General features: G+C 41.9%; 1 protein-coding gene across 1 annotated transcript; it reads left to right on the forward strand.

Moving 5' to 3' along the window:
• The first annotated feature begins 343 nt into the window (after positions 1 to 343).
• On the forward strand, positions 344 to 16,050 carry LOC118776511 (cilia- and flagella-associated protein 57-like). The gene is made up of 22 exons (XM_036526871.1): positions 344 to 500; positions 1,026 to 1,339; positions 1,763 to 2,047; positions 2,166 to 2,312; positions 3,553 to 3,705; positions 3,794 to 3,933; positions 4,400 to 4,565; positions 4,690 to 4,803; positions 5,899 to 6,111; positions 6,746 to 6,919; positions 7,441 to 7,599; positions 7,768 to 7,923; positions 8,047 to 8,140; positions 8,332 to 8,522; positions 8,861 to 9,034; positions 9,322 to 9,480; positions 11,512 to 11,655; positions 12,269 to 12,385; positions 12,603 to 12,737; positions 14,416 to 14,559; positions 14,869 to 15,001; positions 15,806 to 16,050. Exons 1-22 carry the CDS (start codon positions 344 to 346, stop codon positions 16,048 to 16,050), a joined length of 3,714 nt encoding a protein of 1,237 aa, XP_036382764.1.
• The last annotated feature ends 1,388 nt before the right edge of the window (positions 16,051 to 17,438 follow it).

A 17,438-nucleotide genomic window follows, 5' to 3' on the forward strand; every position in this document is an offset into this window, starting at 1 on the left:
TTGTAAACATTCGCCAACTTCCATTCGCTGGCGACGTAACCAAAGGCTAATGTTGGCGTGATCCGCACATGTTGTTGCTAGCCAGTTTAGCTAAATTGAGCAGGTTTGCTTTGGAGCAGTGCTTGTTTAGTACACAGTTATTTTATGAGAGTTACAGATTAGTATTAATTGCAATGCGCTATTGCTGGCTGCTGTTGTCAAATGTGTTGCTTTTTTAAAGTTGGTGAGCAAGAATTTAGTAAGATGGCTGACAGAATTTCTCAGTGGATTTGAACAGTGAAAGAATGTATACGGATATTCTTTTTATTTATTAACACAGGTTCTGAAGTGACGCAATTGAATAATGGCTGAAGTTGTACCTCACCTCTCCTTCATTTTTGGTCTGCGGGCTGGAGTGGCAAACAACCTCTATTTTCTTGATGAGCAGACTCTAATCTTTCCAGCTGGAAACCACTGTGTGTGCTTCAATATTGAACAGACACTGCAGAGGTTCATTCCAGGTAGTATCTAACGATCCGTTTCTGAGAACACTTAAACATAAGCCAACACTCGATAACGAGAACATTTCCAGTATCAGCCCCCTGTAAAGCACATGAAAAAAATGTTTGTTTAGGTCAACATACGCAAGCTAATTACGATCTTAATTAATTATGATGGAGTGCTGAATGTTGTACTTGTATATGCTGTATTCAGAAATACTTGTATTTATACATTCTGTACAAAATAGAAAAATTGCAGAGTAGTATACTCCACTGTACTGTATTTGTCACCTAATGCTCCTGCATTCACTGGTGCAGCATATTGATGCTGAATGTGATTAGTTTTAATCTATAGATGGCTGAAAACCAAAAATGATAGGAGCCAGACAGTTAAGTATTTTATTAGGATGCACAGCCACTCTGCCTACCTGTATTTATGAACATTGGCATTAATATTGGCCTTAAAAATTATAGTGGTTGACCTGTATTTTTATAGATGGTTTAGTTACTACAGATGGAAGGATACATGCCCATGTGTTCCTACAGGAAAAGAGGGAAGCGAAGGTATGCTGGCCCTGGCCATTAGCCCTGACCGACACTACCTGGCCATATCAGAGCGCTTTGGCAATGGGATCATCACAGTGTTCGACCTACAGCATGAGGAGAACAAGAAGATAAGGGCGCTGTGGGGAAGAGACATCCCGGTGCAGGAGTTCGTCTGCATGGCCTTTTCGCATGACTCCAAGTACCTCATTGGTCAGTCAGGACCACCTGACTGGATACTCTTCTTATGGCTGTGGGAGACACAACAGGTCATTGCCACGGTGAAGACCGCTGGGGTTGCCAACACCATACATCAGGTGAAACAACAACGCATTCTAAGAGCCTCAGTACTCCCTGCTATTCAACAGGTTTCATTATCTGTGCATTATGGGCTTTTCTTGGAAGAATTTAAGTTTCACAAACAATCATTAAACAATGTTCATGTCAAATTCAGGTGTGAGTGTTTTGCGCATACTAGTAGAAACCAGTATGGCAACATTAAATGACAGAGAAGTCTATCTTGTAAATCAGAGTTGGGCTGGTTCATTTGACAGCCATTGTTTTAAATTTTGGTTTAAAATGTAAAAAAAAAAAAAAAACCCTCAGACTTAATCATTGAATTGGATTTTACCTATTTATGTAAATGCATCAAAATACACATTTTGATGAATTTCTGCAGTATTAGTAAACGTGGATGCAGTCTGAAGAAAGATTCATTGCCCACAATCTTTTGTTTGCAGGTGAGCTTCAACCCTCAGAACAGCACTCAGATATGCGTGTGTGGGAATGGGGTCTTCAAGCTTTTCCGTTACTTTAAGAAGACGTTGGAACAGGTCAATGTCCCGGCGCTTCCGCCTCACAACTTCCTGTCACATAGCTGGATGTCAGCTACACGGGTAATCACAGGCACAGACAATGGGCAGCTGTTGGTGTTTGAGTCTGGAGATCTCTGCTTGGAGATGAATGTGGCAACCAAACCCTTCACGCAGGATCCTGAAAGGTGTGGAGAAGGAGATGGCATGGAAGTGTACACTGCCTGTATTCCGAGCCATCATTTCAAAGCATATACATGATGAGGAACATTTCATAACGATTAACTGCCTGTAAATCTCTGCTTTCAGATTGGCAGAGAGGAAAATCCAGGAAGAGTTATTCCCTGCCCAGCTGCCTCGTGTCACAGCCATCGCTGTCTACTCTAAAGGATTTGCCTGCTCTGCTGGGCCAGGGGTAGTGTGTCTATTTGAGAAGATGGAGGACAAGGACAACTATAGGAGATCAAAACAGATCCAGGTACCTGACTGTTTTCTCTGCATTCAGTAAAACATTGTCAGTAAACATATTCCGGTTTAGTTCCACAGGGGGTGGAGGTAGATCTGTCAGCAGTGTTCCGTCTTGCTGCGATGGTGCCCTCTAATGGGGAGGCACCTGCAAGGTCTCTCTGCGATATCACTGGGGATCCCCCATCATCCAATCAGCATGTGCTCCACTGTGGGACATGCTGTGAGGAGATATAAGCCATTTGCTGTATCTAAGTTTGAGAGGATTGCACTCGCTTCAGTGTTCTTGTGCAAGAACAGAGTGTGTGAGATCATCTGAATGTGCAGTTTCAAAATTCAAAATTGTATGGGGAAAAAATAAGGAAAGGGTGTTGAAATGTACATTGAACTGTACAGTAGGGTGAATAAATGTGACCCTTGTGTTTTGTTTTGTACCTAGTTTTACATTGACATTTTGCATAGTGGATTACGTTAATACACTATATGGACAAAAGTATTTGGCCACACCTGTTTTTCAGGGTTTGGGCTAGACCCCTTATCTCCAGTGAAGGGCAATCTTAATGCTTCAGCATACCAAGACATTTTGGACAATGCTATACTTCCAACTTTGTGGCAACAGTTTGGGGAAGGCCCTTTTCTATTCCAACATGACTGTGCCCCAGTGCACAAAGCAAGGACTATAAAGACATGGTTTGATGAGTTTGGTGTGGAGGAACTTGACTGGCCCGCACAGAGCCCTGACCTCAACCCCATCGAGCACATTTGGGATGAACTGGAACGGAGATTGCGAGCCAGGCCTTCTCATCCAACATAAATGCTCTACAGAATGAATGGTCACAAATTCCCACAGAAACACTCCAAAATCTTGTGGAAAGCCTTCCAGGAAGAGTGGAAGCTGTTATAGCTGCAAAAGAGGGACCAACTCCATAATAAAGTATATGTATTTGAATACGATGTCATTACAGTCCCTGTTGGTGTAATGGTCAGGCGTCCGAATACTTTTGTCCATATAGTGTATCTTCTTTCCCTTTATTAGTCTTCAGAGAGCTCACTGGCCTTAACCATGTTCTGATATGTGCTACTTATACATTTCTTGTGTATGTCACCTTTTTTAATACCCCAGGGAAGCAGGAACCTTTGTAGGACTGTATAGTTAATCATAAAGTTATAGAGTATAGTATTAGCAGGAAAAAATAGAAAATACATGTTCAGTCAGCACTTTGAATAAATATGGAAGGGCTTTTATTTCCCAGATCCCCTCAAATCCCTTTGGGAATCATCTCAACAAGACAGAGCCCCAGGAGATTGTTTCCATGTGCATTAGTCCATTGGAGGCAACCCTTGCAACCAGCACCGACCAGGGCCAGCTATACAGCATCAGCTTGTTTTCTGCAGAGATGAGCAAGGTACTGTGGCAATTAGCATCCTCACTGTAACCAAGTCACCCTGAGTCAGAGAATCTACGCTAAATAGGCTTTCACCGCATTTAAACAGGGGGAGCAAGCCCAGTTTGATTTCCTGTCCCATTCCTTCCACTCGAGTACCATCACAGATCTGTCCATCTGCATCCACAAGCCATTTATCGCCACCTGTTCCCAGGACCGGGCTGTACACATCTGGAACTATGAGACAAGGTGAGAATAGCCTTCAGGATCAGTGTACACGATTGATATAGCTGAGTTCCGCTAGTATAATTTATGGCCCATTTGCTCTTGGATGCTTGAAGTGGGTATACATTCCTGCATACTCTTGCATCAGAGCGACATATCTACTGTTTTTCATACTTTGGCAAGCTCGGTCAGTAGGGGAAGGAGACATTATAAAATCCGTCTTCGCTGTCAGTCATTCTTTCCATTGCTTCTAACCAACCAGTTAGTCAACAATACTGTAAAAATAAATAAATACATTCTAAAAAAAAGGTAACTCTTCCAGTCAGATGGGAGAATCAGTTAATGCACATCTGGTTGTATTTGCTATTTCTGCTGAAAGATAGAAGGGTCCTAAACAATTTGAATGCTAAGGAGAGAATGCACCAGTGTAGCTTGCTCTAAATCAAAGCAAACACCTGTGTGTGTTAATATCTGGCCAATACTCTCCAAGAGAACTAGAGCTTCGCAAAGAGTTCCAGGAGGAGACGCGGTGCATAGCTCTCCACCCCTCTGGGCTGTTCATCCTGGTGGGATTCCCTAGCAAGCTGCGTGTGCTGAAGCTGCTCATGGATAATATGAGACCCTTCAAAGAATTTGAACTGACACAGTGTACAGAGGTGGGCATTTGGGGGAAGCATTCTCTCAAACCATTTTCTGTCACACTGACAGAATTGACATATTCATGAAGTTAATATCAAAGTTGGATTTTTCAACAATTATGGACTGTGCTTTTTTCTGTAGTGTGCCTTTAGTCATGGGGGACACATGTTTGCAGCTGTCTCTGGAAAAGTCATTTATGTCTACTCTACAACAGCGTTTGACAACCTTCTGATTCTTCAGGACCACAAAGCAAAGGTAAGAGTTAGAGAAATTGGGAGCCATTGTAGCATGAAAATGTGTGGAAGTCATACACCTGAGGAAAAAGTGAGTGGAACCACAGTATGTCAAACTGAGTCACTGTTCATTTGCTGAAAGAAATGAGTGAAATCACAGCAAGCCAGACTTAGTGACCAGTCAGTTGCTGAGTAAGAAACCATTGGGATCACAATAATCCAGTTTCACTGACCAATCGATTGCTGAGTGAGAATCCAGTGGAATCACAGTGAGCCAGGTTTACTGAACACTGCTGTTGGTTTTTCAGTGAAATTGATGCACTTGCAAGCTAACTAATAAGCTGTTACACAAAGAACTTCAGTCTGGATCGTTGTTGCAGAAGAGGAAGATGTTTATTGATGATCTTCAGTACAGCAAGGCTTCGCAGAGTTTCAGATGTTACACGCACTAAGTTTCACACTTAGAGTCTTACGCCTCACACTCATCAACCTCTCACGGTCAAGTCCGTCTCTGCTGCTGCTACTGGTGCTGCGGTTGCTGGAACTGGCAACTCTGCTTCACAAAGAACATCTTATAGTATCCTAAAGAGTGGGAAACTAATGACCTAAGCTATATCACCCAATAACAAAACTTTTAATGTAAGAAGCAAACATCTAAGATATCTTGGTTGTGATATATGCTGTGATATATGCATTCCCAAATGGTTAAATATGGAGTGACTGACCTAATACTGAACTACAGCTATATGAGTGCTTGAAATCATAGGCCTTTCCGTTGGGACGGCCTTGTGCCACGTACACATTTTCAGCGTGCCTGTGTGCATGATTAGTTCAACATAGCAACACCTCTTAGAATGTAGGTCACAGGTCGTAACTCTGTGATCAACCTAAAAACTACACAGAATACAATCATCATTGTCCCGGTGTATACTTATTCTACTAAACTAATCAGTCTATTGATATAATGATCACTAAATAATCACCACTATTCTTCACTACTGAAATGCCACTAACTAACTTCATAGCCTCTCCTTTTGGAAATGTGTTGTAACACTGCTGTGGACTCCAGAATGGTGGGGGTATTTGATGAGATGGTGTCTTACGCGGGGTCTCCCAGGTATTCTCCATCATTTGGAGTGAGGACGACAGCCGGATGATGTCATGCTGTATGGATGGGGCCGTGTACAAATGGAACACTGTCAGTGGTAAGCTGGAGGCGGAGAGTGTCCACATGACCTACATGTACTCCAGCTTCACCGTCTCTCCTGACGCCAAGACTATCTACGCTGTTGGGACAGACTGCACACTGAAAGAGATTGAAGGCTGCCAGGTGCGACAAAGATGCTTCAGGACCACTTTCTTAGTTTCAGAAACATACACCTGCACAAGAAGGAGGTGATCTCCATTTAATGAAAGGTTGCAAAAAAAAATCTAAGATACTGTGTTGGTTTATGTAAAAGGAAAAACTTATCCTGAACATCTGATGAAGCCAGCCAGTACTATTATACACCAGGTGGGGGGGGGGGGGTGAATGGTGGCTACTGGGCCTCATCTATATTTACATTTACATTTAGTCATTTGGCAGACAGTCTTATCCAGAGCAACAAAAGTCCATTTTTAATCACATCATGTGCAAGTGAACACACTGTAATATTTGGCATAAAAATGGCTTGTTTGGGTACTAAAAACAGCATTTGGGCTTCCAAGTGGCTCAGTCTGTCATGTCAGTTTTTCCAGTTGCAGGCTCTGGAACAGATAATAGGCCACTTGAATGTTGGGTTTTGTTTATTTAAGATTTTTTGTTTATTTGTTTATTTAAGGAAATGGTCAGCCATTCGGTCTTAATAGTACTACTATGGAAATGCAATATGTTATTTTAATGTTATTTACATTATAAATGTGTATTGCTCTGAATGAGTTCCTTCTTTGTGAAATAGAGAGTGATTTTTTTTTCTTTTTAACAGATTGTGAAAGAAGTTTCAACTGACAATGTGGTTTGCACTGCCATTACCTTGTCCCGTGGGGGTCGAGTGCTCTTTATCGGCACTATTTCGGGGACAGTCAGGGCCATCGGTTGCCCTTTATCTAAACAGAAGGACTGGATTGAGTACCAGGGCCACGCCTCACCTGTCACCAAGGTTGCTGTCTGTTTCATAATCCAGCACACATGTACTCATTTAAAGCTGTTCTCAGTTCCACACTTATCCTTCTTAACTAACTAAGCTTTAATTTGGAATTGCTTTTTATAGTCTTCCAAATGACACATTTTCAGTTAGGTGACTGGGGTCCAAGGACCAGGCTCAGTGTAGCTATTGTGGGTTTATAATATTAATTGGCAGCACACTGTTTCCCCTTGGATTTTTCATTGGCCCATGGTCATTTTAAGAGTGAAATATTCCTGTGGGACTTGGCTTTTACCCTGTCTGTTGTAGGAAACTCCCTCTCACATATGTCCTCCTCCAACTCTGTCTTAGTAGTACCACTTTCTTGTGGCATCTTTCTTCCCAAAAGATCACTTAGAAAACAAAGAAAATGGAGGAGTTGAAGGGGAGTGAATTTAACTGTTTGATTACATTAATCACTGATGTAACTGGCCCAATTTAATCTTACATGCCACCACGTAAATCCAGTGCGAAGCTGAAATTTTCTGTATCCTCAGATGGTTGTCACATTTGATGACCAGTTCCTGGTGACCATATCAGAGGACCGCTGCCTCCTCATCTGGAAATTGGTGTGGAAGAAGCATGGCCTGAAGAGGGACAAGGAGATCCCCTACTTGGAAGAGATTCTTATCTCAAAGTCTGACATGGAGGAGAAGGTACACAGGTTCACTTTAAATCACAGGGGTATGTCATATTTGTTAATGTGAACCATTTGGTTCACAGTACTTGTGTTTGCTTCATATTAATATCTGTAATTATTGAGTGTTCTGTGTATTCCTGCAGATATGGCAGATTCTGTTTTCTCTGCCTTACATTTTTTTCAGTTTAAGACTATGTTGCAACTGGAGATAAGGGTAGCAGAGCTAAAAAAAGAGAAGGACTACCAGCTTCAATTGAGAGACATAAGCCACAAAATGTTTCTCAAAGAAGTGACAGAGAAACTCAAAGAAGAGATTGAGTCACTAAAATCAGAGAATGAGGTGAGATGGAATTACAATTCCAGATGACTCTAGGAAGTCTCATAAAACAGATTCTATGACATCCCTGTTTATGTGCAGCACAGTTGTGTCTCACTCACCAGAGAATTTGCCATTCTGCTATAGGCTCTCAGAACAGAAAAAGAGAAGCAGAGGAAGGACAATGAGGACACAATGGAGGCAGTGATTGAGAAGCATGCCAAAGAGCTACAGGACTTAAGTAAACCTTTGTTCCTTGATGTGTTATTCAAATGGATAGTCAAAACCTGTCAAGGCTCAAAGCCTCTCCACTCTGTACAATAGCTTCTGGTTGGTGTGTTGCACCTAATATAGTCCACCTTAGCAGATGGACTATAGACAGTAGAGGTCTCTCTGTTCTTTTCTTACACACCCATTCCTCTCTTCTGGCAGAGGCAACCGCCAACCAGAGGATGTTGTACGAGTATGAGATGTACCATGATCTGCACCGTAAATACCAGCACATGCAGGAGGAGTACAAGCACGAGCTACAAAGTACAGAGGAGAGGAAGACACAAGAACTGGAGGAGCTCACCACTCACTACGAGTCTAAACAGGCGGAGAGCCTCCTGGTGATTGGACAGGTAAGCATGGGAGTGTGTCAGGGTGTGGGTATACAGGGTGAAGTGGGAGAGTCATGGGGATGTCATGCTGATTAGAAAGGAGTGGCTACATATCACGACACAGCAGCCTTATCTTATGTTACAGTGTTAATTGTATCCAATGTATGTATTAAGAAAAACAGTAACTCTTCATCAACCAGTTACTTTTCCTCATTTCAGCTTGAATGCAATTCAAAATTGATCTTACTGCATAGCAAGGTCAATTTTATACATAAAATAGCACCCTTTGTGTGCAGTAAACTCAGAAATGAGAGGTGTCAACATGCCTGATCTGATTTGCCCCATGTCCCCCCCCCAAGTATGAGGAGAAGTCCCATCTGCAGAAGCAGGAGTATGAGGCCATGATAAAGGGGATAGAGAAAGATGCAGATCAGCTGATTGTGGGCTACCGCGGCAAGTATGAGAGGACACTGAAAGAGGAGAGAGACGCCAACATGCAGCTACAAGACGAAACTGGCATCATGAGGAAGAAGGTTCATGGGCCAGTGGGCCAAATGCTCAGCTCATCATTTCCATACAAAATTGCATTATTCTTTTCAGAGCCACAGATACTCAGTAGTCATCATTTGAATTTTTGTTGATGCCATTTCTGAGACATAGTATTTCCAACGTCCATTTGACTACACTGATGTTTTACAGATAACACCTAAGTATTTTGTAGTGCGACTCACACCAGATGTTATTAAGTCATTATTTACTCATATTTAAAGTGTCATTTCTCTGTATTGCTTCTTTGCCTCCCTGTACTTTGTCCCTCTAGTTTGGCCACATGCAGAAGGAGATTGATGACAAAAACAAAGAGATTGGGAAACTGAAGGCAGAGCTGCAGAGGGCACGTGGCAGCATGAAGGCCCTGGAGAAGGACATGCAGAACCTGAAGGTTGAGATCAAGATGAGGAACCTGAACATCGAAGAAAAGGTGGGTTGTTGCTGTGGGGACATGAGAAAGTGATTTCTCCATTGGTTAGACAACTGAGTATCAAACAAATAAGAAAAGTTTTAAGTTCTTTATGTTAAGAAACAGATCAGTGTCTGGCTTGGTATTCAGCTAGATGTCTGGATCAGTTTGAAACAATATTATAGATGCTAACACCTCACATAAAAAGCAGAGTTACTAGCGCCCATCAGTCAAGAGCATTTGGCAGTGTGTCAAGGGTAGGTTATGTAGCCTGTTTTAGCCTGTTGTACTAAAATAGATGGCCAAATCGCTATCATTGCAGTGAAATCTAATGCATCCCTTATTACAAAAAATGTTCAGTTGCTAGCTAGCTGACATCCTTTATTATTAACAATGTTAGCTTGCTAGTTTCATAAACAAGGCCAGATATAAGTGTTGAACTGTTAGCCAGCTAATGTTAGCTGAGCTGGTGAACATTAGTTAATTGGTTACCTTTACCTTTGCTTTTTGCTGACACTGATTGCTAGCTAACCAAAAGTCATTAACAAATTTCATTAACGAATGCTCAAAAAGAGACAAACAATGCAGCAATCATCCAGTTTGGTATTTTATTTTTTCCATTTTACTGATACCTATTAGTGTCCGATGAACCAGTCGGTCCTGAACCAGTTGGGATTCAAAGCCGGCTCCACTGAGACTGCCCTCTTCGCAGTCACAGAAGTGCTTCACTTGGCCAGAGCGAAGTCACTCAGCTCTGTCCTCATACTACTTGACCTCTCCGCAGCGTTCGACACTGTGAACCACCAGATTTTTCTCTCGTCCCTTGCTGGGATGGGCATCTCAGGATCTGCACTCACATGGTTTGAATCCTACCTGTCTGACCGTTCCTATCAGGTATCTTGGAGGGAATCAGTCTCCTGCCCCCGCCCTTTCCAGACCGGGGTCCCACAAGGTTCTGTACCTGGCCCACTCCTTTTCTCCCTTTACACTAAATCACTTGGACAGGTTATCTCTGCCCACGGTCTTTCCTACCACTGCTACGCAGATGACACACAGATGTTCTTCTCTTTCTCCCCTTCCGACTCTCAGGTCCAGCCACCCATTGCAGCCTGCCTAGCCGACATTGCCTCCTGGATGTCCACTAACCATCTTAAGTTCTAAAATCTAAAAAAATCTTCTGTATTAACCCTGTCTCTGTGTTGCAGGTTTTATTTGCAGGTTTCTGTTTTGTTGCAGGATACACAGGAGAGTACTGTTAATAAATAATTTGCATTCCTACTTCGATCTTTTGCCTATGAGGTAGTCAGCTAAACCTGATTGATGCACTAATTGTAAGTCGCTGTGGTTTAAGAGCATCTGCGAAATGCCAAATTGTAAATTGTAATTGTAAATTGAAAGCTGAGTTTGTCCTCAACCTGTTGTCCAGCATTACTGCTGCTCACACCCAGAGTACAGTAAACTTCCAGAAAGAAGCTGCATCTAGCAATACTGTAGTCAAATTGTTAAATTAATTGGCTTGTATCTATACAAGCAGTTTCGCTAGCAGTGCTGATTTAAATGATAATGGACTATGTTACCGCTGTTCCAAAAGATGGGAATAGTGAATTATGCGAAGATTCATTCAGTGACATCAACACTGACACTGATGTTTTGTTGTCAATGTTTTTCCCAGTCAATGTTCTTGATAAGAAAAAAGATTTCTCAGAAGACAAAGATTGTGAAGTCATTATGAGATATAGACCATGTGTGCAATGTATGATTTTTGTTTTGTTATAAGCCTTTTATCACATCTGAAATGCAAATGAAAATGCAAGAAATTGAACTAGTTTCATCTGAAAAACTGATGGATCACAGTAGTGCAAGAGTTTGGTATTAGGTATACAAGTGGTCATAGAAGATGATTTATTTTTAGATGTGTGATTTTCTCCCAAAAAATGAGCCTTGGTGTGAAAAGGGCTAAAGTATTAGATAAGACAGGACAAAAAATGGTTTAGATATGGTTTCTGTCTGTTTGATGAAATTGTGATGTGATGAAACTGCATGTTTCTACAGGAGAGGGACATTGGTCAGCTAAAGGAGATGATTGCTGATCTTGAAAAGAACAAGTTCTTGCAAGACCATAAAATGAAAGGGATGATGAAACAGATCAAGCCCAATGAGAAGCTCATTGAAGAGTTGAAGGATCAGATTAAAGGGGTAAAGAGTTGTACTAAGAGTTTATGCTTCCTCTGCTGGGCTGTGCTTCTGCAGTTAGCAAATTTGAATTCATGGTGGATTTTCGCTTGTGTTCCAGTAGGCAACAGCAAGTGCAACGTAAGTTTTGGATATTGTTTTTCGCAGTCTTTCACACTAATATTCAAGGACAAGTGAGCTATGTTCATGATAAAAAATGACAGGTGAAAATGCCAGCCAGTTGTACAAGAGGAGAGAAGTGGATACTGGAAAATATTTCTTATTGGCAGCACTAAATTGTTATAGAAAATGACAACCAACCAGTCAGTATATTCTTGCACTGCAGAAAAATATTCACTGATTGTCAGTTTTCTCCAGGATTTTTGCAGCAAATGGCTGGATATGCAGTCATCACTATTTATGGGAGACATTTCCTGATTTTGCGCATTTTGAGGAATGCAAAATTTCAGAATCTTTGAGGGACTGGTAACCACAATGTAATTACTATAATATTGTTTACTAACATGTTAGGGCAGAAAACCCCATCCACAAATGCTACACTAATGTATTTGAATATCACTTTCAATACCCATGTGTGGGGGCTGATCAGTGCTTACCTTGCCTGTTTCTTTGATAGATGGAGGGTGAACTGGAGCAGTATGAAAAGCAGACTACCCACCAGGAACTGAAAATCACAGAGTTAAAACTCAGGCTAAAAGCCGCTGATAAGGATAGGCAACAAGATATGCAGAGGGTTAGTACCTAAACAACAGCCTGTACAATGGGGCTATCCCTACCTGCATATAACCTTTACCAGAGGCTCACAGAAGGGGATAGTCCCTGTACATTACTCTTACCAGAGGTTCACTATAAGGGTGTTCAGTCCCTTTCACTATAAGGGTGTTCAGTCCCTTCAGTCCCTTTCAGTCCACGCAGCTGTCCCTTGCACTTTCCAACATCTCTCTTTGCAGATAAATGACCTGGAAACCCTGCTGAAGAGATTCAAAGCAGATCTTCATTACTGCGTAGGCTTCATTCAGGAGCCCAAGAGGCTGATGCTATCCATGATCTTACTGTATGACTGCTACATCCAGCAGTCCGACTTGGTGAGAGACAAGCACTTTTGGCTATAAGTAGTAGTTTTCCTGGCAGGTTGTGTGGCAGGTTATGTGTGAGGCAGATTTTGTTTGTGTGGTCCAGAATATCATACGAGAGATGGAAATGCAGAAGGGGCGTCAGCAGGCAGAACTGGAGCAGATGGAGCCCAGAGAGCACAGTGTCAATAATGAGGGGGAACAAGTCCAAAAGGTAAAGCTGGGTAACAAGACCACATCAAGGCTGCAATCTTGATGAAAACTTTCGTCATGATCATTATTCAGTCGTGATGGGACTAGGGCAAAACATCCAAATTTAAATCTTACTCTTATTTATTCCTGTATTAATGTTTTCACATTGAATATTACATATTCAATAAATCACTCATAGTAAGTACATGAACACAATGAATGTGGATGTGCATTGCACTCTCTTCATTGGCTTGCTCCTAATCACATCATAGGTCCTTCATCCTAGTTGCTTGGCTGCTATTATAACTATTGCTGTGGTGTAAACTGAATGAAAAGCAGGTTTAGTTATATAGCTGAAAAGTCTTTTCACAATGGGCAGAGTTAGCATTCCGTTAGTAATGGCACAACAGTGAGGTCTTTGCCCTGTGTCTAGTTTACATATGAATTATTCTTTCTGATGCTGCCTTTAGAATAAAACTGGAGAACTAATAATTGCGGTGCAACAACAAGCAAAGTGCCTCAAAAAGATGTACTGGTGTAGCAGAGCTGAAGTGATTAGCTCGTGTGAGTCCTGCGTAAAGCCTTAGGTAGCGGGTAGCAGGTAGCCGAGTGGTTGCAGCGGCTACGTCACTCCCCCTGAGACCTGGTTAAGTAGCGTTGTCGCCGACAGGCTAAAGGCAATTTGCCTTTAGCTCAACTGGCAACGACGCTGGCTTTAAGGGGTTGGCAGCGAGCAGTAAGAACCTCGGTTCGAAACTCGCTCGCTCGCCGACCCACGTAACATCACATTAAAACACAACGCAAGATACCACCCGTTACATTGGTGCCGTGACCCGGATCACTGGCTAAAGCACAGCTTGGCCGCCAGTGGTCGCTGAGGAGTCAGAGGAGGTCAAAGGGGGGTGAGTGTAGCAGAGCTGAAGTGATTAGCTCGTGTGAGTCCTGCGTAAAGCCTTAGGTAGCGGGTAGCAGGTAGCCGAGTGGTTGCAGCGGCTACGTCACTCCCCCTGAGACCTGGTTAAGTAGCGTTGTCGCCGACAGGCTAAAGGCAATTTGCCTTTAGCTCAACTGGCAACGACGCTGGCTTTAAGGGGTTGGCAGCGAGCAGTAAGAACCTCGGTTCGAAACTCGCTCGCTCGCCGACCCACGTAACATCACATTAAAACACAACGCAAGAGACCACCCGTTACACTGGGTTAGTTGCAATGTCCTTAGAGCTGTGCTATAAAATTTACAACTGTCTGCAATACTAGTCTTCACTGCAACAAACCAGACACCCCAGTATATTAATCACCTGCATTGTAGACTCCTTCATCTCATTCACGACACACATCCAAACACTGTTGACCCCCTTTTGTGGGAACCATAGGACATGGGCACCTTGAAGCACACTGGGGAATTAAGTGTCCCAGAGCAAGGTCTGCTTCTCTGAGGAACTGGGAAGCAGAGGAGTTTGTGTTGCATTGAGGTAGGTTGACTAATCACTGCTGTGTTCCAGGTGGGTATTGCAAGGATGGATGTCAACGTTCAGAAGAACGGTCGCGAGCAGGAGGAGATAGAGGAGAACGTAGTTGCCTGCCTCAAGAGGACAATGGCCAAAGACAGTGAGGTCCACCACGCATTAAAGTTTAAAATGATGAAGGTGAGAGGGGCTCTTCCATCAAAGACATCTGCCTCTTGATTGATGTTTTATGTTACTGAATAACATGAGAGGATTTTGCTCCTGAAAGTTTCATAATTCTCTTCATCTCATATAAATTTTAACTGGAGATTTCAGTCTTGGCTTCACCATTAAATTGGCAAAGCAACCAACAATTGGAATCCTGGACAGATATGTGTTTCAGAGCATGTATACTGTGTTACAGTCTGTGGAATTCAGTCTTTAATGTAAAAATAGTTTTCTTTTTTTTAAATATTTTCTTTTGGAAATTGTTTTGCTGTGATTACACAGGAAAATGCGATACTCATCAATGAGATCAACAGTTTACGGCGCAAGCTGAAGCTCCTGCGCGATCAGGCCCGGGACTATGAGAGTCGGCTGCATATCACCAAGAAAGAGAAGCAGAGCCCTGCTGAGCTTAAAGGTAAATCCACCTGCTTTACCTGGTTTAGTATTCAGCCCTCTTAAACTCCAGCAAAGCATTCTTGCAACCACTGAAATATACCACTGAAAGTGAAATCACAACGTGAATGAAGTTAATTAATCAGAAATACAATCAGAAACCACAAATGTCTTTATTGTATCAAGATATAATACAGTGAATAAAAATAGCTAAAAAGTAATAAGTGGTAATATTTGCTGGGTAGCTAATACAAACATTTTGCAATGAAAATTCATCTGGAGATAGCTTTATTCACACTTACACACAACAAGCCCCTCGAATGAGATTCAGGAAAATATTAGGCCAAGAACTTACTATGATACAGCTACATTGCAAAGGTACTGCAAAGCTAAGTGTTGTGGTACTGCATCCTCACCAAACACTGGGCCTGAGAAAGTATGGCTGTAACTGTAATCACTTGTCCCTTGTTTAAATATCTCATTTTGTCATTTTGGTTATTGTTTCTTCAAACATACTGTTGAAAATATAACTGTGGTTTTGACACGCTTATGTGTTTTGTCCCATAAAGTCATAAGATGAAGGAAAAAATTGTAAGTTATAGCAAAATATTCAACATCCCATTCCAAGGTCCTCCATGAACAAGGTTGACAAGTGCATGGGGTCAGTAAAGTTTGTAGAGCTTTGGGAAAAGTTAGGATGTTTAGTAAATTCTTGATGACTCTGAATAAGAACACGTAGTTGTGTAATTGTAGTAGCTGTGTGTAGAACTTACTGCGTTATCTGGGTCTTTTTTGTTTGTTTCATTTATGTATCTTTTCCCCCCAGCAGCCACAAAGACTGCCCCTGTACTTCCGATGACGAAACCTGACCTTGAGGAGGAGTCTGAGATCCCTGAACAGCAGGGTATTGAGATCAAGAACCCCAATCCAGAACTGCTCAGCATCTCCTCCAGTTCTGAGGAGGAGTTGGAGGACATCAGCCAGCTACTGAGTGCGAAGACCCTGGCCGACAGGAAGCCAGACTTGCAGAGGCGCGCTTACAGCACCAAACTGCCATCTCTTAACTTCTGAAAACCTTCCTCATACTATAGGCCAGAAGCTCCCCTTCCCACAAGCTGAACAACATAAGTTGCACATGTCTGACACCCTGAAAAACTTTCACTGATGCCTTTACAACTAACCACATTGGCCTCTCTGCCTGAGTGAGCAGTGAGGACAGGCCCATGATCTCACAGCGATAATTCAGGCCCAAATTATTGATTACTTTTATTTTTGTAGAGCCTTGACAGGCATCAGGATGCTTAAACATTCTCCAAAAAGGATGTAACTTATGAAAAAGTCACAAAATATATTTGTTTTCTTTCCTGTGATTAAATGGTTTATGCTATACCTGTATGTGTTCATTTTAAATAACCCAGTTTAAGAATTTTTATGAATATGCTTATTTCAGTTTTAGAGGCCTTGAACCAGCATCATCAAGCATGCTGGAGTGGGTTGGTTGTAAGGAAAATTGCTCTTTAAAAATTAAGTATTCCTAATAAGAAGCTTTCTGCTGTTTTTTTAGACTGTATGCGCGTGCTTTATGTGTGCTTATGTGTGTATGTGTGCTTTTTAGCCATTTACATCTTTAGAATGTTGAGAAATACTATTGAAACATTTATTACTTGGAGAATATATTATATTTTACTAAACTTTATATTTGTTGTAGCACTTGAGGCTGATTTACATAAATTTTCCTGGTTGTTACCAATACCTATACAGTCACCAGTACATTTCATTAATCTTTTGTGGCACACAGGTATGGAGAATGCAGGTTGTGCAGGCAGCCCCTGTATGAGCAATGATCCACATTGAAGAAATCAAATTAAATTCTACATGGTTCAGTTTAGGACAGGTTTTCCAGGAAGTCAGTAAGTGGCACTTGTAGCTTTGCGTTCTTGTATGCGTGATGTCCAGGTCTTTCTTGTAGTATATGCAGAGACAACATACAGTGCATTCAGAAAGTATTCAGACCGCTTCACTTTTTTCACATTTTGTTATGTTGCAGCCTTATGCAAAAATCGTTTAAATTCATTTTTTCCATCATCAGTCTTGACGTAAGTATTCAGACCCTTTCCTGTGACACTTGAAATTTAGCTCAGGTGCATCCCATTTCTCTTGATCATCTTTGAGATGTTTCTGCACCTTGATTGGAGTCTACCTGTGGTAAATTCCATTCATTCACACCTGTCTATATAAGGTCTCTCAGCTGACAATGCATATCAGAGCGAAAACCAAGCCAAGAGGTCGAAGGAACTGCCTGCAGAGCTCAGAGACAGGATTGTGTCTGGGCACAGATTGGGGAAGGCTACAAAAAAAATTCTGCTGCATTGAAGGTTCCCAAGAGCTCCATAATTCTTAATTGGAAGAAGTTTGGAACAACTAGGACTCTTCATAGAACTGGCCTCCTGATCAAACTG

This window comes from Megalops cyprinoides, chromosome 4, assembly GCF_013368585.1.
Source record: "Megalops cyprinoides isolate fMegCyp1 chromosome 4, fMegCyp1.pri, whole genome shotgun sequence".
NCBI classification, from domain to species: domain Eukaryota; kingdom Metazoa; phylum Chordata; class Actinopteri; order Elopiformes; family Megalopidae; genus Megalops; species Megalops cyprinoides.